Here is a 27,828-nt window from a genome sequence, read left to right as displayed (position 1 = left end):
GCGTTTATGTACTAGTTAGAACTAGGAAACTCCATTTTCGACTTGCTGATTCGTTGAACGCGGCACGTGTATAATTACAACCAGTTAGCAAGCCCGAATCTTCTGAGTTTCCTAGTTCAATCTAGTAGTTGAATGCGGCAGAAGAGGCAGTCAGTCAACGATAGTCAAACAGCCATCGGTGAGTAATTTTGCACATGGGGGTTCTAGTCTCATTGAATATTTCAAGGTAAGGTATTTTTTTAAAGAGAATTTGATTTCACTTCTTAACTAAATTGATCTAGTTAATATGTTAAATTAGCCAGCTGGTTCTAACTTGTTAGCTACAGTAGAGAGCGAGCTAAACGTCACTGGATTGAACTGCGCTTGTTGGAAAGGGTTCAAGATTGGTAAACACTCATGCTTTTTTTGTATTTACTCAAACTACCTGGCAAATATGTGTTATTGTCTAAGTTGATCATTGTTGGGAGTTCTTTAGCTGCCAGTAGTTATATTTGCTATCTAGTTTAGCATATATGAGCATGCTTTTGCGGCACAGTCGATAGCGCGCCGGACCTCGGGCTAGAAGGTCGAGGGTTCGAGACCTGCTCCTTGCTCTTTCATTACAATATATATATATATATATATATATAGTGTGTGTTCACTGTCCATTAAATCAATTCGCCTTTGCACTGCTAAACAACAACACACATGTTTACTTTGGCCAAGGGTGAAGTCTACAAAACTTAGTCCACATTGTTCGTGACAGATTCTAGTGTTGGGAACAGAACGTTATTGAGATAAAATGTTTAATCGATGAGAGAATTAGCAGAGAGTCGGCCAAAATCCACCTCGTTCCATCTTCTCCCACTGCCGGCAACTTGGCTTTCAATTAAATTCAAGGGGTTTTATTGGCATGGGAAACATATGTTCGCATTGCCAAAGCAAGTGAACTGGATAAACAAAAGTTAAACAAACAATAAAAAGTGGACAGTGAACATTACACTCACAGAAGTTATAAAAGAATAAAGACATTTCAAATGTCATTATCTATATACAGTGTTGTACCGATGTACAAAAGGGGAAATAAATAAATATGGGTTGTATTTACAATGGTGTTTGTTCTTCACTGGTTGCCCTTTTCTTGTGGCAACAGGTCATATATCTTGCTGCTGTGATTGCACACTGTGGTATTTCACCGATATATGGAAGTTTATCAAAATTGTATGTTTTCCCTTACTACCATATTTGTTAGTGAGTGGAAATGCCAAGCAGATGCTTCACATTTATACATCTGGTGAAATATCTGTCTCATTGTTCTATCTGTGGTTTGATGTTGTGGGCAAAAACAGTATCCTGGCAACAATAGGTCTAGCATGTACCTAGTCTGATTAATAGGCTGATCATACACAATTAATTGGTATATAATGTTTCAGCCTAAAACGAATGCCTGCAAAATTCTGTAAATGTTCCTTACAAGCCAGAATGTTGAACAAAATTACATTTAAACTTAATCTACCGGTTATCTGTGCGGATTGTCCTTCAGCTGCATGAAATATTGAAACAATAATGCCGTGACCAATAAAAACACCTCATTCAAGGGTTTTTCTTTATTTGTACTATTTTCTACATTGTAGAATAATGGTGACGACGTCAACTGTGAAATAACACATGGAATCATGTAATAACAAAAAAGTGTTAAACAAATCAAAATATATTTTAGATTCTTCAAAATAGCCACCCTTTGCCTTGATGACAGCTTTGCACACTCTTGGCATTCTCTCAACCAGCTTCACCTGGAATGCTTTTCCGAAGTCTTGAAGGAGTTACCACATGCTGAACACTTATTGGCTGCTTTTCCCCTTCACTAGGCGGCCCAATTCATCCCAAACCATCTCAATTGGGTTGAGGCCGGGTGATTGTGGAGGCTAGGTCATCTGATGCAGCACTCCATTACTCTCTTTCTTGGTCAAATATCCCTTATACAGCCTGGGGGTATGTTGGGTCATTGAAAACAAATGATAGTCCCACTAAACGCAAACCAAATAGGATGGCGTATCGCTGCAGAATGCTGTGGTAGCCATGCTGGTTAAGTGTGCCTTGAATTCTAAATAAATCAGTGTCACCAACAAAGCACCATCACACCACCACCTCCATGCTTCACGATGGGAACCACACATCCGGAGATCATCCGTTCACCTACTCTGCATCTCACAAAGACACTGCGATTGGAACCCAAAATCTAAAATTTGGACTCATCAGACCAAAGGACAGATTTCCACTGGTCTGATGTCCACTGCTCATGTTTTTTGTCCCAAGCCGGTCTCTTCTTCTTATTGGTGTCCTTTTAGTAGTGGTTTCTTTGCAGCGTTTCGACCATGAAGGCCTGATTCACGCAGTCTCCTCTGAACAGTTGATATGTCTGTTACTTGAACTCTGTGTCTTCCTTTCCTGTGGCGGTCCTCATGAGAGCCAGTATCATCATGGCGCTTGATGGGTTTTTGCGACTGCACTTGAAGAAAAAGTTATTGAAATGTTCTGTATTGACGGACCTTCATGTCTTAAAGTAATGGACTGTTGTTTTTCTTTGCTTATTTGGGCTCTTCTTGCCATAATATAGACTTGGTCTTTTATCAAATAGGGCTAGCTTCTGTATATCACCCCTACCTTGTCACAACACTACTGATTTGGCTCACGTATTAAGAAGGAAAGAAATTCCACAAATACATTTTTTACTAGGCACACCTGTGAATCGAAATTAATTCCAGGTGACTACCCCATGAAGCTGGTTGAGAGAATGCCAAGTGTGCAAGGGTGGCTACTTTTAAGAATCTCAAATATAAAATATATTTTGATTTTTTTGGGTTATTACATGATTTCAAAGTTTTGATGTCTTCAGTATTATTCTACAATAAAGAAAAACCATGGAATGAGTAGGTGTCAACTTTTGACTGGTACTGTGTAATGAATCAGATGTTGATAGTTAGCTATCCTTCCCTGATTTAGAATATGGTTCAATAGCTATTGACTAAAGAAAATCCAACAAAACTAACATATACCTATGGCTCTCTATAAAAAGCTGGTTAAACCATTACTTTACGGTGGATATTTTATCTCAAATTTCAAGCAGCTGAAGATCAAACCACAAAGGCAACTGGTAGATTAATCTTAAATGTAATTTTATCAGGCATTTGTTTGATGTTGTATATACCAATACATTTTGTATTACAGCCTGATTAATCAGACTAGCTAGGACCATCATGCAAAATGTTGAAGACTGTAATGGTGATGAAATTAATCCGAACATGATATGGGCAGTGACATTTGACTTTCAAGCAGGTAGAATAACCTCATGTGATCTAGATGTTGCATCACTTGCTACAAGCTGACGTTGACACACACGCATGAGTGAAACTCATTCCCACATGGCGTTCCTTGTGATATGGCACGCTGATATATTTTAGTTAAACTGTGATTATGTTATCAGTCTCTAGGCTGTTATTGCCAGGAATCCCGAATACTTTTAATTGAAGGCAGTGTATTTTCCAGAACACACAGACAGACCACCAGACCAGATACTGCTGGAATCTAATAGACTTGTCTGCATAGCTGTGGTCCCTCTGACTCCCTATTATATTCCTGTTCATGGATATGAGAGGAATTAGCTAGTAAAGTAGAGTAAGCTTCTGCCAGAGAGAGGCATTAGAAACCGAGATACTTGTGTGTTTAATGCAGTAGCATTACAAACACAGAGAGGGCATTACAAACACAGAGAGGGCATTACAAACACAGAGAGGGCATTACAAACACAGAGAGGGCATTACAAACACAGAGAGGGCATTACAAACACAGAGAGGGCATTACAAACACAGAGAGGGCATTACAAACACAGAGAGGGCATTACAAACACAGAGAGGGCATTACAAACAGACGCAGCATTAAGGCGTCCGTATACTAGGTTTGGTTTGCTCTTAGCAGAGCTAAGCGACGCGAACGTCTGTGCCTCGCCTACTCACTTAAAAATACATTACTTAAAACTATATGACTGTTTGTCCCACTGTAGTAACAACATACAGTAAGACTTCCACAAAATAGTAAGAATCAAGCTAAGATAAATCAAGAAATCTCGTTAATTTTGAAGTTTTTGCAGAGGTCTTAGTCGCGCAATTTCACATCTATCAAAGATGTTTGGTGCTGTATTTCTCAAGCGAAAAAATGTGCTTAAACTTAATTGTATGTCATTGAATGACAACAAACACTTAAATGAAGAATCCCTACTGTTGACCAATCACTGACCAAAGGCCGTAGACTTCGGCTTCTGAACTTCGGCTTGCCTCGAGAAATTGTACCTGCTCTAAAACACAGTATTTTTCATCCTGTAGCTTGTGTTTTCAGCACTTTTATTTCCATGACTGATCAAAACACATTTTTTTCATGCGCTTGTCTGTCTTTAGCAGACATATAGTGAGCAATATGTTCAGAACGTCAAACTGCAATAAAATCGCAGTATTTAATCGCAATACCAGGGCCTAAAATGTACTTTTTGTTCCACCAGCCACTGTGGCAGGTAGATAAAAAAAATGTCTACCAGCCAATCAGATTTTCTGCCAGCCAAAATATATATTTTAAGCCATAATTGCATTAAAAAAACATGCCCATGCTTTGTAATGTTTCTAAAACATTTTTTTTTATTAGTAAGTAATGTGGTATATTTCTAAATCTAATAAAAAAAAAATGTAACTTGAGTCTTTTAACACGGTAACCTCCCGCCTTTATATTTTGGTTAACGGGCCCGTGAGATGAGTGATCTGACTAGGGCGTCTCTTCACTATCATTTAAAGCAGCAGACTACAAACTAACGTTGAAAATCATCCGAGCTTGTGAACAAAACTATATGAAAAGTCAAACACGAGGACAAAGTCTCACTTTGTAGACTTTATAGTAAATTAGACCAAAGTTTATGCCTGTGCGCAACGCCTCCAAAAATGAATCTATCCGCACTTTACTGTGTTGCTGCGTGAGGTGGGATATAGGATTCGTATTTCTTTGTGCGCACAAAGAAATACGAATCCTATATCTCACCTCACGCAGCAACACTGCCCGGGAGGAGAGCTATGTACTCTGAGTAAAGTGCTGATTCTCCTGCTGCCTCCCTTTCAGCATTGCACCTGTACTGCCACTGTAGCTCAGTTCCACCTAGCAAAGTTTGCATTTCATCTTCTCAATGTATTGCCAACTGTTACGTGCGGCGCACTTTATATCGGGGGCAAATCATTTGAAAGATGCATCTCTCCTACTGACTGCATTGTTGCGTTAGATATTCAGCTAGGCTATATCAAGCTCTAGTACACCATTAGTGAATTTTAATGAGCATCTATCTAGCCTTATTATTGTTATGAAATGCAAAGTGTGCGGGCTGTTCTACGTTCACGTTGATGATTTTCTAGTTGATGAACAAACAGCCATGAGAAATTCTCCCATGGTAACAGGAGGCATTTGAACTATGATTCACTCCATGTCCTTGTTTTTTTTCTTTGTTACAAAGTAAAGCGCTTGAGTAAACAGCGACTTGAATCCAAGACGAGTTTTTCAACTCTAGAGGGAGGAAAATAAGTGATGGGAAACAGTTATGTGAATACTATACTGTGCGTTACATGGGTAGTATGTGTCACTGTGTGCAGTATGTTCGTGCGCACTACGTATGTGTGCGTGTACTGTGTGATCCTATAACAAAGACCTTGTTCTGACTTCTAAGGCCCCCACTACTTTGTTCCCAGACCCAGTAGCCAGGCACTGTGCCTGTTAGTGGAAAAACAGTTGGTCACAAGACCTTGCTGTAGCATTCATTAGCACTTCTCCACTGTATCTGCTACCCAGAAACACATCCTGCTTCAACTCCTCCTCCACTACGGCTTGTGGCTCAGAGACGCTGCAGAGAAACTCTAGACTTGCTACTACATTGTACCTGTAAGTAGGTTTGTAATCAGCTGCGTCTTTGAAAATTCCAGCTTGTAGGACTAGCTAGTTTTTCCAGTTTCTTTTGGATTCTATCCCTCAAAAATGCTGAAGTTCACAGTTACCTAATACAAGGAGTCATTGCCTGAAGCCTAATGGTCTCACACAGCAAGTTATGTTGTCCTGCATCCTGTGCTAACAGTTGTCCTTATTTCCCTACAGCCTTCTTATCGAGAGAGTACAGCTGATAAAGAACATTGATGACCATCAGCTGAGAGCCTTTGACAGTGGCCTTGTTTACTGACGTGCTGCTCCCACCCGTCTCCATCCTTCTACCCCGGTCTCCAGTCCTGCACTTTCTACTTTGTTCTTGTCTCCACTCTTTCATCTTTCTGTCCTCAATCCCTCCACCCCGGTCTCTGCCTCAACCCTCCACCTTATTCCTCCCCGAACCATCATCATGGGGGTTGAGAAAGACACTGACACCATTTTGACTGGCTCCATGCGTCTGAAGCAGGAAATCTCCCTGCTCCAAGGGGTCTGCCTCATTGTGGGAAGCATGATCGGCTCGGGCATCTTCATCTCCCCCAAAGGGGTTCTCCTGTACACAGGCTCCTTCGGCCTGTCTCTGGTGGTGTGGGCCATCGGCGGGGTCTTCTCTGTGTTCGGGGCCCTGTGCTACGCCGAGCTGGGAACCACCATCCGCAAGTCTGGGGCCAGCTATGCCTACATCCTGGAGTCCTTTGGTGGCTTCCTGGCTTTCATTAGGTGAGATTCCACTTTTTTTTATTTTTTTATTACAGTTTGGTCTGATTGAGAAACTATTTTTTATTTCACCTTTATTTAACCACCATTTATTTGCAAAATAGACCTTTATGTGAAGTGCTTCGAGTATCTAGAAAACCTCTCTATATATATCCTCATTGATTTCTTATTTTTAATTATCAGGCTGTGGTCGTCCATGATGATCGTGGAGCCAGCAGGCCAGGCTGTCATAGCCCTCACCTTCTCCAACTACCTGGTGCAGCCCTTCTACCCCACGTGCTCAGCCTCCTACGATGCTGTGAAACTCATAGCAGCAGCCATCATCAGTAAGAAATACAGTGTAGACATTGTTAATGTTGTAAATGACTATTGTAGCTGGGGAAGGCTTTTAAACTTTTTTATTTGTTTTATTTTATGGAATATCTACATAGGTGTTACAGAGGCCCATTATCAGCAACCATCACTCCTGTGTTCCAATGGCATGCTGTGTTAGCTAATCCAGCCATCATTTTAAATGGCTAATTGATCATTAGAAAACCTTTTTGCAATTATGTTAGCACAGCTGTAAACTGTTAATAAAACTGGCCATCTTTAGACTAGTTGAGTATCTGGAGCATCAGCATTTGTGGGTTCGATTACAGGCTCAAAATGGCAAGAAACAAAGAATTTCTTATGAAACTCGTCAGTCTATTCTTGTTCTGAGAAATGAAGGCTATTCAATGTGAGAAATTGCAAAGAGACTGAAGCTCTTGTACAACGCTGTGTACTACTCCTTTCACAGAACAGCGCAAACTGGCTCTAACCAGAATAGAAAGAGGAGTGGGAGGCCCCGGTGCACAACTGAGCAAGAGGACAAGTACATTAGAGTGTCTAGTTTGAGAAACAGACGCCTCACAAGTCCTCAACTGGCAGCTTCATTAAATAGTACCTGCAGAACACCAGTCTCAACATCAACAGTGAAGAGGCGACTCTGGGATGCTGGCCTTCTAGGCAGAGTTGCAAAGAAAAAGCCTTATCTCAGACTGGCCAATAAAAATAAAAGATTAAGATGGGCTAAAGAACAGACATTGGACAGAGGAACTCTGCCTAGAAGGCCAGCATCCCGGACAAATGCATGTCGTAACCAGGGCCTAAAATTGTATTTTTGGTCCAACAGCCACTGGCAGGTAGATGGAAAATTTACCAGCCAAAATATTCGTTTCCTGCTAAAATTACACCAACAAAACAGAAACCAATGAGCATGCTCATGTTTCTAAAACAATAAATGTATTGCTAATAAGAAGTAATGTAGTATATTGTTTAATTTCATTTTTTTGTCTTTTAATCAAAATATCACAGATAAGACAAATGTAAGCTGCCTTTTATTGTTGAACTCATCTTTGTAAATTAGAATTACATTTCACTGCCTTAACGTTCAAAGCTGATCCCACTTGTACATTTTAAAATGTTACAATACTGTAGAGTAGCCTACATGCTTGTTGGCTACACGCAAACATCAGCTGTCTGATACTGACTGATCAAAGGGTGGCTGGCCCAGCTGCCACTAAAGAACTCTGATCGAACACATTATGACGTCTTCCCTGTTTTTTTTGTCTCTCAGACAGTGTGATATTTCATGAATACAAATGATGTAACTGGGTCTTAACTGGGTCTGGCTTTAAAGTGCACTTGTGTTTTCTTTGTTTTTCTCAGTCCTGCCGTTTGTTTCTCTCATCCTGTGTCAGCTCTGCAGTTGCCAGGGGGGATATGAATGTGCGTGTGTGTGTGTTTCAGTTGGAGCTGAGCCACTCAAGGTAAAAAAAAAAAAGTGTGCTTTGTCAGACAAACATGTAGGAGGCTAAAAAGGGGGTACTGTTGAGTCGGAGAGAGTGAGCTGTAATAAACGGAACAGCCTGACTTGGCATTTAGTTGAATCCCCTCAGGAATTAGGCCAACTGTACATGCTTGTTCTCTTTATGGGTCTGGGGAGACATTCTCACACGTTCCTTCATGAATTACGAGTGAGTAAAGGAATGCTGATTCTCTGGTTAGTGTAGGAGGCCAAGGTCTATGCGGAAGCAACCTGATAACATCTTAGTAGCTAACTGAGAACCTGCTCAGTTATTTGTGGGGGATTTTAAATGTCCTTGTAATATTGCAACGGTAACAGTGTATGCTACTCATGTTTCAGAAAAGACGTAGGTATAATTGTTCCCCTAAATGCTAAGGAATCCATGTTGCCAAAACGCAGGGCTTGATGTACATAAATGCCATAAGCCATGACAACAGAACTCAAACATGTCATGGAAGCATTTGGTTGTTGTGTGAAGCCATTGTAGAAATTCTCCCTGAAGCAGATACACACTGACTAGCAACATTAGGTCCTTGTTGAAACCAATGATTCCAATAATTTAGCAGTTGTGTGTATAGATAATCTATTTTCAGAGGTTGTCTCTTAAAAAAATAAAATATGTGTAGTAAGATCTAACTCTCTTCAACATCAGATTTGCAACTTTTCAGTTTGCACTATCCTTCTGTTAGCCTTGGCTGTGATGTGGCCTAAGCCACATTCCTGCTTCATGTGTGTTAGCAGCTATTAGCACTCTAAGTACCATTAGTATAGTTAAATAATAAGGACCGAGGGGGTGTGGTAAATGGCCAATGTACTATGGCTTAAGGTTGTTATCATGCACAATGCAACGTGTAGTGCCTGGACACAGCCGTTAGCCGTGGTATTTTAGAGATGCATCACAAACCCCTGAGGTGCCTTATTGCTATTATAAACTGGTTACCAACGTAATGTTTTGTCATACCCGTGGTATACAATCTCGTACCATGGCTGTCAGCCAATCAAATCAAAGTTTATTTGTCACGTGCGCTCAATACAACAGGTAGACCTTACAGTGAAATGCTTACTTACAGGCTCTAACCAATAGTGCAAAAAAGGTATTAGGTGAACAATAGGTAGGTAAAAAGACAGGCTATATACAGTAGAGGCTATAAAAGTAGCGAGGCTACATACAGACACCGGTTAGTCAGGCTGATTGAGGTAGTATGTACATGTAGATATGGTTAAAGTGACTATGCATATATGAACAGAGAGTAGCAGGAGTGTAAAATAGTGGGTGGGACACAATGCAGATAGCCCGGTTAGCTAATGTACGGGAGCACTGGTTGGTCTGCCCAATTGAGGTATTATGTACATGAATGTATAGTTAAAGTGACTATGCATATATGATAAACAGAGTAGCAGCAGCGTAAAAAGAGGGGTTGTGGGGGGGGTACACAATGCAAATAGTCCGGATAATCAAATGGCTACCTGTTCAGGAATCTTATGGCTTGGGGGTAAAAACTGTTGAAGCCTTTTTGTCCTAGACTTGGCACTCCGGTACCGCTTGCCATGCGGTAGTAGAGAGAACAGTCTATGGCTGGGGTCTTTGACAATTTTTAGGGCCTTCCTCTGACACCGCCTGGTATAGAGGTCCTGGATGGCAGGCAGCTTAGCCACAGTGATGTACTGGGCGGTACGCACTACCTTCTGTAGTGCCTTGCGGTCAGAGGCCGAGCAGTTGCCATACCAGGCAGTGATGCAACCAGTCAGGATGCTCTCGATGTTGCAGCTGTAGAACCTTTTGAGGATCTCAGGACCCATGCCAAATCGTTCTAGTTTCCTGAGGGGGAATAGGCTTTGTCATGCCCTCTTCACGACTGTCTTGGTGTGTTTGGACCATTCTAGTTTGTTGTTGATGTGGACACCAAGGAACTTGAAGCTCTCAACCTGCTCCACTACAACCCCGTCGATAAGAATGGGGGCGTGCTCGGTCCTCCTTTTCCTGTAGTCCACAATAATCTCCTTAGTCTTGGTTACGTTGAGGGATAGGTTGTTATTCTGGCACCACCCGGCCAGGTCTCTGACCTCCTCCCTATAGGCTGTGTCGTCGTTGTCGGTGATCAGGCCTACCACTGTTGTGTCGTCTGCAAACTTAATGATGGTGTTGGAGTCATGCCTGGCCATGCAGTCGTGGGTGAACAGGGAGTACAGGAGGGGACTGAGCAGGCACCCCTGGGGAGCTCCAGTGTTGAGGATCAGCGTGGCAGATATGTTGCTACCTACCCTCACCACCTGGGGGCGGCCCGTTAGGAAGTCCAGGATCCAGTTGCAGAGGGAGATGTTTAGTCCCAGGATCCTTAGCTTAGTGATGAGCTTTGAGGGTACTATGGTGTTGAATGCTGAGCTGTAGTCAATGAATAGCATTCTCACATAAGTGTTCCTTTTGTCCAGGTGGGAAAGGGCAGTGTGGAGTGCAATAGAGATTGCATCATCTGTGGATCTGTTTGGGCGGTATGCAAATTGGAGTGGGTCTAGGGTTTCTGGGATAATGGTGTTGATGTGAGCAATTACCAACCTTTGAAAGCACTTCATGGCTACAGACGTGAGTGCTACGGGTCTGTAGTCATTTAGGCAGGTTGCCTTTGTGTTCTTGGGCACAGGGACTATGGTGGTCTGCTTGAAACATGTTGGTATTACAGACTCAATCAGGGACATGTTGAAAATGTCAGTGAAGACACCTGCCAGTTGGTCAGCACATGCCCGGAGTACACGTCCTGGTAATCCGTCTGGCCTTGTGTATGTTGACCTGTTTAAAGGTCTTACTCACGTCAGCTATGGAGAGCGTGATCACACAGTCGTCCGGAACAGCTGATGCTCTCATGCATGCCTCAGTGTTGCTTGCCTCGAAGCGAGCATAGAAGTGATTTAGCTCGTCTGGTAGGCTCGTGTCACTGGGCAGCTTGCGGCTGTGCTTCCCTTTGTAGTCTGTAATAGTTTGCAAGCCCTGCCACATAAGACGAGTATCGGAGCCTGTGTAGTATGATTCAATCTTAGCCCTGTATTGACGCTTTGCTTGTTTGATGGTTCGTCGCAGGGCATAGCAGGATTTCTTGTAAGCTTCCGGGTTAGAGTCCCGCACCTTGAAAGCGGCAGCTCTACCCTTTAGCTCAGTGCGAATGTTGGCTGTAATCCATGGCTTCTGGTTGGGGTATGTACGTACAGTCACTTTGGGGACGACGTCCTCGATGCACTTATTGATAAAGCCAGTGACTGATGTGGTGTACTCCTCAATGCCATCGGAAGAATCCCGGACCATGCTCCAGTCTGTGCTAACAAAACAGTCCTGTAGTTTAGCATCTGCTTCACCTGACCACTTTTTTTATAGACTGAGTCACTGGTGCTTCCTGCTTTAATTTTTGCTTGTAAGCAGGAATCAGGAGGATAGAGTTGTGGTCGGATTTACCAAATGGAGGGCGAGGGAGAGCTTTGTACGCGTCTCTCTGTGTGGAGTACAGGTGATCTAGAATTTTTTCCCTCTGGTTGCACAATTAACATGTTGATGGACATTTGGTAGAACTTATTTAAATTTTCCTGCATTAAAGTCTCTGGCCACTAGGAGCGCCGCCTCTGGGTGAGTGGTTTCCTGTTTGCTTATTTCCTTATACAGCTGACTGAGTGCGGTCTTAGTGCCAGCATGTGTCTGTGGTGGTAAATAAACAGCCACGAAAAGTATAGCTGAGAACTCTCTAGGCAAGTAGTGTGGCCTGCAATTTATCACATTATACTCTACTTCAGGCGAGCAAAATCTAGACTTCCTTAGATTTCGTGCACCAGCTGTTTACAAATATGCACAGACCGCCCCCCCCTCGTTTTACCGGAGTGTGCTGTTCTATCTTGCCGGTGCAGCGTGTATCCCGCTAGCTGAATATCCATGTCGTCATTCAGCCACGATTCCGTGAAACATAGGATATTACAGTTTTTGATGTCCCGTTGGTAGGATATTCGTGATCGTACCTCGTCTAGTTTATTGTTCAATGATTGCACGTTGGCGAGTAGTATTGACGGTAACGGCAGCTTTCCCACTCGACTTTTCCGGGTCCTGACCAGGCATCCGGCTCTTTTGTCCTCTGTACCTGTGTCGCTTCCTCTTGCAAATAACGTGGATGTCGGCCCTGCCGGGTGTTTGGAGAATGTCTTGTTTGTTGAAGAAAAAATCTTTGTCTAATCCGAGGTGAGTGATCGCTGTCCTGATATCCAGAAGCTCTTTTTTGCTGTAAGATACGGTTGCAGAAACATTATGTACAAAGTAAGTTACAAATAATTGGAAAAACCATAATAGCACAACTGGTTGGGCGCCCGTAAAACTGCTGCCATTTCTTCCGCCGCCATTTTACATTCAGCATTCAGGGCTTAAACCACCCAGTTTATGAAGACAAAATAAGGATCGCTATTCAAACTACAGTGCCGTGAAAATGTATTTGCCCCCTTTTTGTTTTTCTAAATTTTTGCTTATTTTTTTTTATTCTGAATTATCAGCTCCTAAACCAAAACCTAATATTAGATAAAGGGAACTTGAGTTTGCAAATAGCAAAACATGTATACTTTTTAAATTTATTCAACAAAGTTATGCAACACCCAATTCCCCTGTGTGAAAAAGTAATTGCCCCCTTACACTCAATAACTGGTTGTTCCACCTTTTTAACTGCAATGACTGGATGACTGCAACCAAATATGTCCTGTAGTTGTTGATCAGTCTCTCACATCACTGTGTTGTAATTTTGGCCCACTCTTGTATGCAGAACTGCTATAACTCAGCAACATTTGTGGGTTTTCAAGCATGAACTGCTCTTTAAGTCCTGCCACAACATCTCAATTGGGATTAGGTTTAGGCCATTCCAAAACTAAAAATGTGTTGTATAAAAAACATTTTTATGTAGACTTGATTGTGCGTTTTGGATCATTGTCTTTCTGCATGACCCAGCTGCACTTCAGCTTCAGCTCAGATGGAGGACCTGACATTCTTCTGTAGAATAATGATACAGAGCAGAATTCATGGTTCCTTCTATTAAGGCAAGTTGTCCAGGTCCTGAGGCAGCAAAGAATCCCCAAACCATCACACTACCACCACCATGCTTGACCGTTGGTATAAGGTTCTTACTGTGAAATGTAGTGTTTGGTTTTCTCCAGACATAATGGGGGTCAAGCTTGCCAATAAACACCTGGATGATCATCAATACTCTTGGAAGGATGTGTTATGGATAGATGAGTCAAAAGTATAACTTTTTGGCTGGTATGGGTCCCATTTATGCCCACTGGGGAGCCAGGCCTAGCCAATCAGAATACGTTTTTCCCCACAAAAGGGCTTTATTACAGATAGAAATACTCCTCAGTTTCATCAGCTGTCTTGGTGTCTGGTCTCAGATGATCCCGCAGGTGAAGAATTCTGATGTGGAGGTCCTGGGCTGGCGTGGTTACACATAGTCTGCGGTTGTGAGACCGGTTGGATGTACATCCAAATTCTCTAAAATGTTGTTGTAGGTGGCTTAAGGTAGAGAAATTAACATTCAAATCTCTGGCAAAAGCTCTGGTGGACATTCCTGCAGTCAGCATGCCAATTGCACGCTCCCTCAAAATTTGTCCCCAGCACAAGGTGCACCTGTATAATGATCATGCTGTTTAATCAGACCCATAAAGAGATTATCTTGGCAAAGGAGAAATGCTCACCATTAAAGATGTTAACAAATTTGTGCACAAAATTTGTGAGAAATATGGAATATTTCTGTGATTTCAGCTCATGAAACACGGGAATAACACTTTACAAGTTGCGTTTATTTTTTTTCAGTACAATATTATGTTTTTGTTGATGATCTGATAACATTCAGTATAAAATATATTCTTAAGTAGAGAATCAGAAAGGGCAAATACTTTTTCTTTGTCCGTATACAGGAGCTTCTCATCTACCATATTGCACATAATGTTTCTCACTTGAATAGTGCAATGGTTCTCATGTGTGGACATTTTTGAAAGCCTTTAATTTTCAAATGGCTAGCAACAAAAATGCTGTCTACTGGTATTAAGGTAATTAAGATAATTCTTGCAGGGACATGTGGCTTTGGAGAGCCATTGTCTTTACACTGTACCACACAGAGGGGGGTATGTGGTGTAGATGTGTCCCACACTACCTATGGAGGTGGCTTGGGAAAGCGAGATTTGAATTTAGATCCGTCTCTTTACACTACTAAAATGTGTCCTTGAACTAGTATAGCGTATAGAGGTCCAGGTGACTGTTCTCTGGACGATGCCAACGCTGCTCTCTTTGAGACTCCCACTAAGTCAATATGTACACTAGCCTATCGGCTCAATCAATAAGGGAGTGAAACCGGTGATCCTAGACCGGCTCTAAGGGACAACTTTCCTATTTATGAGATATGTACTTCGAGTATGTATGGTAAATTGACAAATGAAACCTTTAGAAACTGGCCACATAGTGAATCTAAGTTGGCTTACATGTTGGTGAATGATTCCGTGTAACATGCTCCAAATATAGTCTACGGAAGTTTGTGTGTTTCCAAATGAGCTTTCTTTAGATTATCAATTCAGTTCTGCATATTTTTTTATAGGCCTAGTATTTACATGTTAAACCATACCCAAGATAATTACTTTTTAATTAACTTATTTGAGTTGTTTACTTACCAAATAAACAGCAACAAATATTTTCCAGTACACCTCCAGGGTATGTTTAAGCGATTGGCTGTGGAGTCAGCCTTCCTTGAATAGCCACTTGTAAATACAGTAAGAAGCTTCAGGCTTATTTTCCTTTACAGGCCTTCTCTGGGATGACAATGCAAAGCCATGCACATATCCACTGGGACCAGGGTACCAGAGAGGAAATTGCTGTGCAGCGCCACAGTGATAAAGTCAAATCCCTGTCTATGCCTGCAGGTGCACACTTTCCTGCGAATGTTATCTGAGGGAATGACTTTACATGCAGGCCCTCAGATGGAGTCCTGTCCTCCTGGACTGTAATGTTATCAGCTCCCTGTGTAGTGGTGGATAGTCAGATAAGCCTCTATCTGGAATCGTTCATAAGCCATTAGCCTTATCATCCCGGCCCTCTGCTTTACTGGTAACTAGTAGCAGCTCTAACTCGGCGAGTCAGCAAAAACACGCCTCTGCTTTCATGATATACATGATTTGAACCAGGTTTGGAAATGGAATTGGTTTATATCTGTTTGAAATGGAATTTACCTGAACCAACCCTGGTTTGAAACAACACTTGCTTTGGAGTTGCTTGCAGAGAGTGGTCTGCTACAGTCTTCTTCCTCCTCTCCCACTCTAGGTCTCCTGACGTTTGTGAACTGTATGAAGGTGAAGTGGGGGGCCATTCTCCAGGTGGTCTCTACAGTAGCCAAGGTCTTGGCCCTCATTGTCATCATCATTTCTGGGATGATCAAGCTGGGACAAGGTACAGTACGGCATCTGGCTAGGGACACATAACCCACCTGTCCCTAATGTCAGTGTGCTGGCCTATTCATGATGGAGTTTCACTTGCTGACCAGGTGTGTGAGTTTTGTAGTGGATGAGATGAGTCCCCCTTACAATGTAAAGAGCATTGAAAAACAGGAAAAGAGCTATGATATTTAACTCAATTATTTAATCCATTACATCTAATTTATTATGTGATCCCTGGCCTCTGTCTGTAGGCCAGACTCAGAACTTTGAGAATTTGTTTAAGGGTTCTAAAGTGAACCCTGGGGACATGGCCCTGGCTCTGTACGCTGCGCTCTACTCCTACTCGGGCTGGGACGCACTCAACTTCATCACCGAGGAGATCAAGAACCCGAAGAGGTGAGGCAGTCTGTCATGATGTTTATATTTATTTTTGGAAAGAAATAGCGCTACTTGTGTGCACTGCCGGTAATACTGTATACCCCGGTATAGGAACGGTACCACTCAACCCTATGTTCCACTAGCCCTGCACTGCCAGTCCTCTCTTGACCCTTCTTAGTCTGACTCTTGTTATATATAGACAAGGAACGTATGCCCGGCCCTGGCCGTCTGGTTACTGTCAAGGTTTCTCTCTCCCCGCAAAGTTTGTCCTTGTATTTTTATAAAGCGTTCTATCAATTTCTTTATCCATTCCTACCAGGAACCTCCCGTTGGCCATAGGGATCTCCATGCCCATCGTCACAGTGATCTACATTCTGACTAATATAGCTTACTACACCGTTATGGATGCTGGCACCGTGCTGGCCAGTGAGGCTGTGGCTATGGTGAGTTCTACTCTGCTCTGGATTTGGGGTTTAATGCTGAGCGATTGGTGCATTTTGAGGTCGGTTTAGATCATTAAAAACATTAATTGAGTTATGAAATAATGACATGAGAATGATTTTATAGCTTTTTAATGGAAATTCCAAAGCCCAAAATAGTGAACGTTCAATTGCCGAAAACATTCCATTGTCTCTCAGGTCCACATTGGGTAGATGTCAACAGAAAAATTAAATTACTCTGAAATAATAAAATATCAGTTGTGTATATTACTTTGTTTTTAATTCCTTAGTCATTTTCTCTGTTCAGGAAGTAGCAGCCAACCATCTAACGTTATCCCTGTGCTCCCTATACTGCACTGTCTTTGTGTCATCCTATTTAGCTAGGTAGTAGGGATGTGCACGGTTATTCTAATATATTTTATGATATGCCCCATTAAAAAGACCGGTAGTCTTCACGTGTAGGTTGTTTGTTGGCCAATCAAAGCGGCTCAATGTGGAGCGCAAATTCACTAATGCAAAAAGGAATACAATTATGGAATTAAAAGTTTGCGAAATGATGAGTAGGATACAACGAGCAACCAACAGGTAAGCTGTTTTATCTGAATTGGTTTAGGGAGAAAACGCAGCATGTGTCCTCAATTAGCTTAGCTAGCTATAGGTTGCTAGCTTAGTCAAGACAGGCACTGTTATAGAGGGGATGATAAATAACATTGGCTGCTACAAGTTAGGTACAGTCGTGGCCAAAAGTTTTGAGAATGACACAAATATATATTTTCAAAGTTTTCTGCTTCAGTGTCTTTAGATATTTTGAAGTATAATTACAAGCATTTCATAAGTGTCAAAGGCTTTTATTGACAATTACATGAAGTTGATGCAGAGTCAATATTTGCAGTGTTGACCCTTCTTTTTCTAGACCTCTGCAATCCACCCTGGCATGCTGTCAATTAACTTCTGGGCCATATCCTGACTGATGGCAGCCCATTCTTGCATAATCAATGCTTGGAGTTTGTCAGAACTTGTGGGTTTGTTTGTCTACCCACCTCTTGAGGATTGACCACAAGTTCTCAATGGGATTAAGGTCTAGGGAGTTTCCTGGCCATGGAGCCAAAATATCAATGTTTTGTTCCCCAGCCACTTATTTATCACTTTTGCCTTATGGCAAGGTCCTCCATCATGCTGGAAAAGGCATTGTTCGTCACCCAACTGTTCCTGGATGGTTGGGAGAAGTTGCTCTCGGAGGATGTGTTGGTACCATTCTTTATTCATAGTTGTGTTCTTAGGCAAAATTGTGAGTGAGCCCACTCCCTTGGCTGAGAAGCAATCCCACACATGAATGGTCTCAGGATGCTTTACTGTTGGCATGACACAGGACTGATGGTAGCGCTCACCTTGTCTTCTCCGGACAAGCTTTTTTCCGGAAGCCCCAATCGGAAGGGGGATTCATCAGAGAAAATTACTTTTCCCCAGTCCTCAGCAGTCCAATCCCTGTACCTTTTACAGAATATCAGTCTGTCCCTGATGTTTTTCCTGGAGAGAAGTGGCTTCTTTGCTGCCCTTCTTGACACCAGGCCATCCTCCAAAGGTCTTCGCCTCACTGTGCGTGCAGATGCACTCACACCTGCCTGCTGCCATTCCTGAGCAAGCTCTGTTCTGGTGGTGCCCCGATCCCACAGCTGAATCAACTTTAGGAGACCGTCCTGGCGCTTGCTGGACTTTCTTGGGCGCCCTGAAGCCTTCTTCACAACAATTGAACCGCTCTCCTTGAAGTTCTTGATGATCCAATAAATGGTTGATTTGGGTGCAACCTTACCTTACCTGCAATATCCTTGCCTGTGAAGCCCTTTTTGTGCAAAGCAATGATGGCACGTGTTTCCTTGCAGGTATCCATGGTTGACAGAGGAAGAACAATGATTCCAAGCACCACCCTCCTTTTTGAAGCTTTGGGTGGTTATTCGAACTCAATCAGCATGACAGAGTGATCTCCAGCCTTGTCCTCGTCAACACTCACACCTGTGATAACGAGAGAATCACTGACATGATGTCAGCTGATCCTTTTGTGGCAGGGCTGAAATGCAGTGGAAATGTTTTTGGGGGATTCAGTTCATTTGCATGGCAAAGAGGATCACTCTTCATAACATTCTGGAGTATATGCAAATTGCCATACAAACTGAGGCAGTAGACTTTGTGAATTTATATTTGTGTCATTCTCAAAACTTTTGGCCACGACTATAGTCTTGGCTGTAACTTTAGCTGAGTTGCCTTGGCTAACTGAGTCTCCCTCCGTCTGCTCGCTCCCATCCCTCCATAGCTGCAATAGAGCACCAGCGTCTCTGCCTCGTGCAGCAGTGCTCAGGTCAAACACGTATTTCACAATTATTCATGATACCATTCGAATAGTGAAATTATTTCAAACCCTCATCGCTAGTAGCTGCCTAAGTATGCTGCAGAGCTGTCTGACAATCATGTTACTAGTTCTTCAAAGTACTTTAAAGTGTGGCGGGCGGTATACCGTATTTTATGATATACCGGTATTGATGCAGGCACCGGTTTGGGATTTAACTTTACCTTCTATACCGGTATTTGAATGTTTGGTTTGTTAAATGTGATACGCCATGTGTAGTCAATTTTTATAGTTTACATTGCTACTTGAATCATCGCTATCCGCTCTTTGTCTCCGTGTCACTTTCCACAAGGACCTAGCCCCGCCCCCTGTCACTCAAGGAGGGCATCCTCAACCACTTAACACTTGCGTTAAGTCTGCATGGTCAATGCAGCGCATGCAACAAAGTTAATGACGACAATGCTGTTTTCCCTGTGCTTCTTAATTAATATAAATACACTAGCGTTCTATAATGACATTATTAGTTTGTTTCTTACAGCAGCAAAGCAACATCTTCGCAAGTTGCCCTAATTCTTGTTAGCCGCTAATAGCTAGCTAGCTAATAAATGTACTGAGTAACGTTAAGCGCAAACGTAGCAAGCTAATAAATGTACTGAGTAAGAGCAAACGTAGCTAGCTAATACAGCCTGATAATACCAGTGATGGTGTAGACCTAAGCCAGCATGTTTGTACAACAGTATCTACTAAATCAAAGAGGAATATGCAAAGCAAGAATATGTTCACACATGAAGTAGGTAAGAGAGAACATGCAATGTAGCCCGTGCTTATTGGGTCCCCTAGGAAACGCGTATTAACACTTTAGTTCTTACCCTGTCACGATAACTATTCCCTGGCATTTTCATTTGTTGTCATCTCAAACAACACTATTCAAAGTGCCCACTATTATATTCTAACAATAGAATTAGAACTGTCATTCTATTTACACGATTCCAACAGTTTTGCTCTAATTCAAGTCAAATTGCATTTGGAACATTTGGTTAAAAATAAGTCCTCGATTATTTGCACATATCATGCAGTCCTACGTGGCTGTGTGGAAATTATCTCAATTGAGCAGTGGTGTAAAAATACTTTCAAGTGCTACTTAAGTTGCTTTTTTTTGGTATCTGTACTTTACTATTTTTGACAACTTTTACTTCACTACATTCCTAAAGAAAATACTGTGCTTTTTACTCGATATATTTTCCCTGACACCTAAAAGTACTCGTTACATTTTGAATGCTTAGCAGGACAGGAAAATGGTCCAATTCACGCACTTGTCAAGAGAACATCCCTGGTCATCTATTGCCTCTTTGGGGGACTCGCTAAACACAAATTCTTTGTTGGTAAATTATGTCTGAGTGTTGGAGTGTGCCCCTGGCTATCCGTAAATAAAATGGTGCCATCTGTTTTGCTTGATTTAAGGATTTTGAAATTATTTATACTTTTAGTTTTAATACTTAAGTACATTTTATCAATTATATTTAAAATCAAATATGTTAACTTTTACTCAAGTAGTATTTTACTGGGTCACTTTTACTTTAGTAATTTTCTATAAACGTATCTTTACTTTTACTCAAGTATGACATTTGGGCACTTTTCCCACCACTAATTGAGTGCAGGAAATTCGGGAAATGATAAAAGTGCAGAAATATGTTTTGGTTGAATTGAACAGTATAAAACAATCAGAATGGAGAAAGACTCATTGAATGTATGTGTTGCCACGCTAGGATCACTCACTACTCATAAAGCAAATGTAGAACTTTTTTATTATTCAAACTAAAAATAACATCACATTTTGTAAAAATACAGTGATATAATATTTTGGCCATATCGACCAGCCCTACTTTAAAGACTGCTTATTACCAATTACTGTTAATTACACTTTGTAGTGACAGGGTGTATTGATACACCATCCAAAGAAGGCGTCCTTCCTAACTCAGGTTCCGGAGAGGAAGGAAACCGCTCAGAGATTTCACCCTGAGGCCAATGGTGATTTATTTTAAACAGTGAGTTTAATAGCTGTAATGGGAGATAACTGAGGATAAAACAACATCATAGTTACTCCACAATACTAACCTAATTGACAGAGTGAAAGGGAAGCCTGTATAGAATAAAAAATATTCCAAAACATCCATCCTGTTTGCAACAAGGCACTAAAGTAATACTGCAAAAAAATGTGGCAAGGCAAAACATTCTCGTCCTGAATACAATGTTGAGCATATACAATGCATTACTGAGTACCACTCTCCATATTTTCAAGCATAGTGGTGGCTGCATCATGTTATGTGTATGTATGCTTGTAATCGTTAAGGACTGGAGTTTTTCAGGATAAAAAAGGAACAGAATGGAGCTAAGCACAGGCAAAATCCTAGATGAAAACCTGTTTCGGTGTGCTTTCCACCCGACACTGGGAGATTAATTCACCTTTCAGCAGGACAATAGTCTAAAACACAAGGCCAAATCTAAGTTCCTTACCAGGAATCCAGTGAATGTTCCGGAGTGGCCGAGTTAGTTTTGGCAAGACCTGAAAATGGTTGTCTATCAATGATCAACAGCCAATTTGATAGAGCTTGAAGAATTTAAAAGAAAAAATGGTCAAATGTTGCACAATCCATGTGTGGAAAGCTTAGAGGCTTACCCAGGAAGATTCACAGCTGTATTCGCTGCCAAAGGTGCTTCTACAAAGTATTGATTCGGGGCTGTGAATACTTATGTAAATACAATTTCTGTATTTCATTTTCACAAAATGTGCAAATATTTCTAAATAGGGTTTCACTTTATCATTATGGGGCATTGTATGTGGTAAAATCTATTGAATCCATTTTGAATTCAGGCTGTAACACAACAATGTGGAATGTCAAGGGATATAAATAGTTTCTGAAGGCTCTGCAGTTAATTACTACATTTCTGTGCTGAACTATGTTCAATATTTGCCTAATGAAAACTACAACTCCCTTCAGCCCAGCGTTCCACATTTGTTCTTGACTTAATTTCTCGAATTATTTGATTTATTTCTAGAGAAACTGCGCGTTGAGCTCACAAAAAAACAGAACTAAATGGAATTCAAGTAATTGAACAGACGTCGGTCAATTAGTTATTTAATAAAACAAATGTTTGATTAATCGCTCACCACTAGTAGGGTTATGGATGAGTTGGGACCTGCCATGTTAAGTCAATCATGATGAATGTAAAAGGCTTCTCTTTTCAAACACACACACCATGGTTAAACCATTAGCAGGTCACGGGGCAGGTCTTAATTGGCAGCATCTGTTCAGTGTAGCTAATTGACCAGCTGTTGCTGTATGTTCTCTGGTTCCTGTGACATCATCAGTAGGAGACTGGCTGCTCTGCTTGCCTGGGGCACCAGCTATACTATTCTCCTGTGACTCTCGCTGACATGATAACCAAGAGGGAAAGTCCTCTAGCTGCTGAGGTTAGCTTGTACACAGGACTATGGTAATTAATAATGATCATGTAGTTACAGAATGCCCTGAGTAAGTGTCCTTTTTAGGTGTGTAGACGGTTGCTAGCAGAGATGGGGTAAATTCCATTGCAATTCAGGAAGTAAATGGAAAATTCCTAATCCAATTCTCCCCATGGAAAGGCAATAAATTGCTGAATTGGTTGAAATAAATGGAACGCAGCCTAACCCAGGTTTCTGTATCCAAATCCCAGATGTGAACCTATGTTGTCTTGTCTTTTGAAGACTTTTTCGGATTTGGTCCTGGGCTGGGCTCGGTGGCTGATCCCCTTGTCAGTGGCCATCTCTTGTTACGGAGGACTCAACTCCTCCATCATTGCTATCTCCAGACTGTTCTTTGTGGGCTCCAGGGAGGGCCATTTACCCAACGTCCTCTGCATGATCCACGTCGAGCGCTACACCCCCATCCCAGCACTGCTCTTCAACGTAAGTGAATGACGACTTAAAATGTCATGTCACACAGTGATTGATGGGGAGTGTGATGTTGCATATAGTAGCTTTACAATCCTTTTCTCTGTAGAAATATAGGGTTTATCCTGCTGGTGTGTGTGGGCACTGTCTTTGTCTGGTTTAGGGTGGCATGTCTGATCTAGGATCAGATTTCTGAAGTGTTCTGTGTCTCCTGCAGGGTGGCATGTCTCTGATCTACCTGTGTGTGAAGGACGTGTTCCAGCTCATCAACTACTTCAGCTTCAACTACTGGCTGTTCATCGGCCTCTCCATCGCCAGCCAGATATACCTCCGGTTCAAGGCTCCCAACATGCCCCGGCCCGTCAAGGTAAGGACCTTATTCACGGTTACTAAATGTCTTAATTCCTGTCAGTTATCTACTTTTCTATCAGTTATTTTGTCAACTGCTCTGAGGAATGTGTGGGAACATGATGGAATGCATAATTCATGTTGTTTCCCCCCACTTGCTCTCTCTCGCCCTCTTTCTCTCCCTCTCTCCAGCTCTCTCTGTTCTTCCCTATAGTGTACTGCCTATGCAGTGTGTTCCTAGTGGTAGTACCTCTCTACAGTGATACCATCAACTCTCTGGTTGGTATCGGGGTGGCTTTGTCTGGAGCTCCAGTGTACTACATCTGTATCCACCTGCCCCCCTCCTCCAGACCTGCCTTCCTGGGCAGGATGCTCGGTGAGACTGGGCTGAAACAACCTTAAGATGTAATAAATAGAGCTGACATGATTCAACAGGAAAGATTGATTCATGGGGAATAATAGGTAGACTTTGTTTGAAGACATATACATGGTGGAAAGCTATACATTCATATCATGGTTACCTTGTGATTTTGGAATTGGGCAGCCAAATTTAGATCTACTGTAGTTGGAGGTAGGGCTGTTGCTGTACGGTCACACACGCCGTCATGAAGGCAGTCAAATTCAACATGTCCGTTTAGTCAAGGTAATTAGGCTCCTCCAAGCGTTGATGCTGCTGATGGTCATTAGTAGCCTACCAAACTTGCTAACTTCCTGGTACTCAGCACTCTATTGTCTCCTCTAATCAATCTGACATCAATGCAAATGTTTTCGAAAATCGAATCAAACACTTCATGAGCCCATGAGCCCATGTTGCACAACATTTCTATAGGCTATGTAATTATTTGAGAAAACAGTGATGGCTTCTACTAAACAGAGGATCCCATCAGCTCTCTATAGGCTAGGCCTACTATATTTATTTCTCAACTACCCTAATATTTAGCACATTGCTTCGCTTTACAACAGGAGTATAACCTACCTGGCTGGCATGAAAATAAACCACGGAAAAAGCGTCCTCCATTCGCTATTTAAGTGCATAGATGACATGTCTTTTTTTCGCTGCCTCGGTTTTGAGACGGGTGCTTGATAATGGCCCATTCTAAATCAAAACAAATTTCACTTATATGTAAAGACAAGATTAAATCAAGAATAGTCTGATGGGTGACAATATTAGCCTATTGTGAATTATCACCTGTGAATGATGCCCAGCACAAGAAACAATGCCTTTTATTTTGCGACCTTTTTAGAATCGTAGTTGCACACACTAAAGTGACCAAATAACTTCTTAAAATTAAGCACATTAATCTGCTTTACAAGGGGTGTAGAGCCTAACTGGCATAGATAAGCATCGTGTGAGTTTCAAGTTTGGGGAAAATAATTTTCACCATAAAAATGCACCTTTTATAATACAAGCATTACATGCATAATAGCATTTGCGGTCACTTTTGATAATGGTGATTTGCAGCTAATGGAACATTTGCGCTTAGCCTACTGCCATGTGCGCATTGCTGCGCTTCTAATGTGAAGAAATAGCATAATAGTTAATGAAAAACTTAAGCTAAACGTTTTGATATTTTGCGTCAGCCGTGTTGCGTAAACTTTTTTTGATGCTAGTGGTTGTATTGATTTGGGATCTATCGCATCGCACAACTGTCCCAGACTGTCTGGAATATTTATTTCTCACACAGAATAGGTTGACTTTTGTACTATGGGGGATAGTAGATTGACATAGGCTAGTGCTGTTGGTAAGTTAAATGTGGACAGCTCTTCCAGTATCTAAGATATGCACCTCGGGAATTGGATATGGACGCACGCAGTTGCGTCCCGGATGTGTCTGTCTTTACTTGTAGTCTGTGGAAGACCCGATTGCGTGATGGAGAGCAATTTGAGTGAGCGGGGCTTCGGAGCTCGCAGCACTCGGGAGAAGGGCACAACGCAGTACTACGGGCCAAGGGCACAGCCGCCACTGGCCGCAGAAGGGCATGCCGCCGTGAAATTCAAGGCATTATCAAGTGCTTGTCAAATTGTGATTGAAAGAGTGATGTAGTGTGTACAGCCTGCACTAAAAACAAAGCCGAGCTCATGCCTTTTCAAGCAACTTTATTCAAATCATAATTAGTCGCCTCATGCAGCCTTTTACAATGTATAAAAAAATCTAAGCATATAGCCCAACGTTTGTAGAATAACTAAAGTTACATTAATAACTCTAAATGAAGCATATAGGAATACAAGTCAACGGTGTGCTTTAGGACCCAGTGGACTCCTCCCACTTCTAAAATCAAAGTTCCGCTCCTGGGAATACCCATTTCTTTGTTTGCTGCTCAACACAGAATAGCTGCATGTGCGCACTCCCTCGAATAATTTGGAGAAAATATCCTTTCTATTTTATTCAGCTTTGTTCAATTGTATTCTTCACACAGAATTCTAAGCAAGTCTTTTCTGCTAAATGAACTAGTTTGGCATAGCCAGATCAGGACCTAACATAAGGACAACTCAGAGTATGCTATTCTGTTCTTCTGAAATAGACTCAATTTTCTTCATATCATGTTTCTTTAGACCTGTCTAAAATAAATAAAGGATTTATTGTGTAAGTTTATTCTATATTACATGGATTTATAAGACCTTTTTAAAATGTAGATGTTCCAAAGGTCTGCATCAGTGGTTTGTAAGGAAGCCAGTAGATACTAAATATGTTTGTTAATTAACAGTCAATAACCATGAGAACAACAGTTGTTTTCTTGACAATCACTGGCTGGTTGGGGGCAATGTAAAAGTTGTAACACTTTGCTCCGGGGAGCTGTGCTTAGATTTGACACTTCCTGGTTCTATTTCCTTTCCCCAGATGCGATCTCCCTAAATACCCAGAAGCTGTGTATGTGCTGTGTGGCCTCACCTGACCTAGACCTGGACAACATCCCTGATGAAAAGCTGGAGTAAGGGATGAAAGGAGGTGTGGTGGGATGGAGGTAGATACTGAGCCAAAGGTGGAAACAGACGGATCACAGCTACACCTTCTGCGCCAATGATGAACATTTCTTTTTAATACATTTGTGACTTGCTTGTCCTATGGGACTGTACAGTGTGTGTGTGTTCAGTGGTGAGGAAAGCCACTTTCTAGTGCCGGTGGACTCTGACAACCACATGCATGCAGCACAATGTAGTTCACTCCTACTGGTTACACCTATGGAGACGATCAACAATGAGAGTTTAACTATTTAACAACGCAAGAAATTCAAATGGAGATTTGAACAGGCCCTACTGACCATTTAGGAGTAGGTTTTCATCAGCAGGCCCTACTGACCATTTAGGAGGAGTAGGTTTTCATCAGCAGGCCCTACTGGCCATTTAGGAGGAGTAGGTTTTCATCAGCAGGCCCTACTGACCATTTAGGAGGAGTAGGTTTTCATCAGCAGGCCCTACTGACCATTTAGGAGGAGTAGGTTTTCATCAGCAGGCCCTACTGACCATTTAGGAGGAGTAGGTTTTCATCAGCAGGCCCTACTGACCATTTAGGAGGAGTAGGTTTTCATCAGCAGGCCCTACTGGCCATTTAGGAGGAGTAGGTTTTCATCAGCAGGCCCTACTGGCCATTTAGGAGGAGTAGGTTTTCATCAGCAGGCCCTACTGAATAAAGCTAGTGGAGATTTTTTTATATTAAATTAGTTATTTGTTTTGAAAGTCGGAAGCATTAGTCAAAGATGCCCATTCTGGCCCTACTTTACTTGCACTAGGCCAGGTGTGGTGTGTGTGCACAAACAAACTGCCTGTCTTTGATTGTTTACTGGTCACTGAAGATTCCTCCAACATAGTGGCTGTCAAGTGACTGACACATGTACTGTATGGAAACTGCCATGGGTTGAGCCGTTATGGCATCAAAGTAATGTTTATTGGTGAATCTGACAGACGGTGAATTTTTATTTTATTGTACCTTTATTTAACTAGGCAAGTCAGTTAAGAACAAATTCTTATTTTCAATGACAGCCTAGGAACAGTGGGTTAACTGCCTTGTTCAGGGGCAGAACGACAGATTTTTACCTTGTCAGCTCGGGGATTCTATCTTGCAACCTTTCGGTTACTAGTCCAACGCTCTAACCACTAGGCTACCTGCCGCCCCGGAAGAACAAAGTGGTCCATATTCTGTGACCACTTTAATGTCCTTTTTTTGTCTTCTTTATTTCTCTCTACCAAACCAAGCTAAGATATTGTCTCTGACGCTTGCTCGTTCTCATAAGAATAGATTGCCGTTGCTGGTTGTTGCATTTTCTGTTTACTGTGTTATTTCTCACCATTTAATCTGTCAGATGATAGTAATTTAGTTACTGTTGCCGATAGCATCCATGTGAGGCCAAAATTGGGCTATCATTCTATTGGCCTTGCACACCATGGCGCACACAGGATATGTTACTGACATTGTTACAGCTCTTACCATGGTTGA

The 27,828-nt window shown here is 41.9% G+C and overlaps 1 protein-coding gene across 7 annotated transcripts; it reads left to right on the top strand.

Moving 5' to 3' along the window:
* The first annotated feature begins 13 nt into the window (after positions 1-13).
* On the top strand, positions 14-27,401 carry LOC120022069 (Y+L amino acid transporter 1-like). Of its 7 annotated transcripts, none has more exons than XR_005472585.1 (12): positions 16-178; positions 5,854-5,943; positions 6,154-6,699; positions 6,880-7,022; positions 15,846-15,971; positions 16,210-16,354; positions 16,656-16,779; positions 22,863-23,063; positions 23,266-23,415; positions 23,589-23,772; positions 26,236-26,669; positions 26,875-27,401. XR_005472585.1 is itself a non-coding variant. In XM_038965876.1 (11 exons), exons 3-10 carry the CDS (start codon positions 6,392-6,394, stop codon positions 23,796-23,798), a joined length of 1,407 nt encoding a protein of 468 aa, XP_038821804.1. In that variant the 5' UTR covers positions 14-178; positions 5,854-5,943; positions 6,154-6,391; the 3' UTR covers positions 23,799-23,801; positions 26,236-26,347. The 7 variants fall into 7 exon arrangements, 5 of the variants coding, with proteins under 5 accessions (XP_038821804.1, XP_038821800.1, XP_038821802.1 ...); XR_005472584.1 differs by having other exon boundaries at positions 26,793-27,400; XM_038965876.1 differs by lacking the exon at positions 26,875-27,401 and having other exon boundaries at positions 14-178; positions 23,589-23,801; positions 26,236-26,347.
* Positions 27,402-27,828: the final 427 nt, after the last annotated feature.

This window comes from Salvelinus namaycush, chromosome 27 (genome assembly GCF_016432855.1).
Source record: "Salvelinus namaycush isolate Seneca chromosome 27, SaNama_1.0, whole genome shotgun sequence".
Lineage (NCBI taxonomy): Eukaryota > Metazoa > Chordata > Actinopteri > Salmoniformes > Salmonidae > Salvelinus > Salvelinus namaycush.
This window is presented reverse-complemented; position numbering and strand designations above follow the sequence as displayed.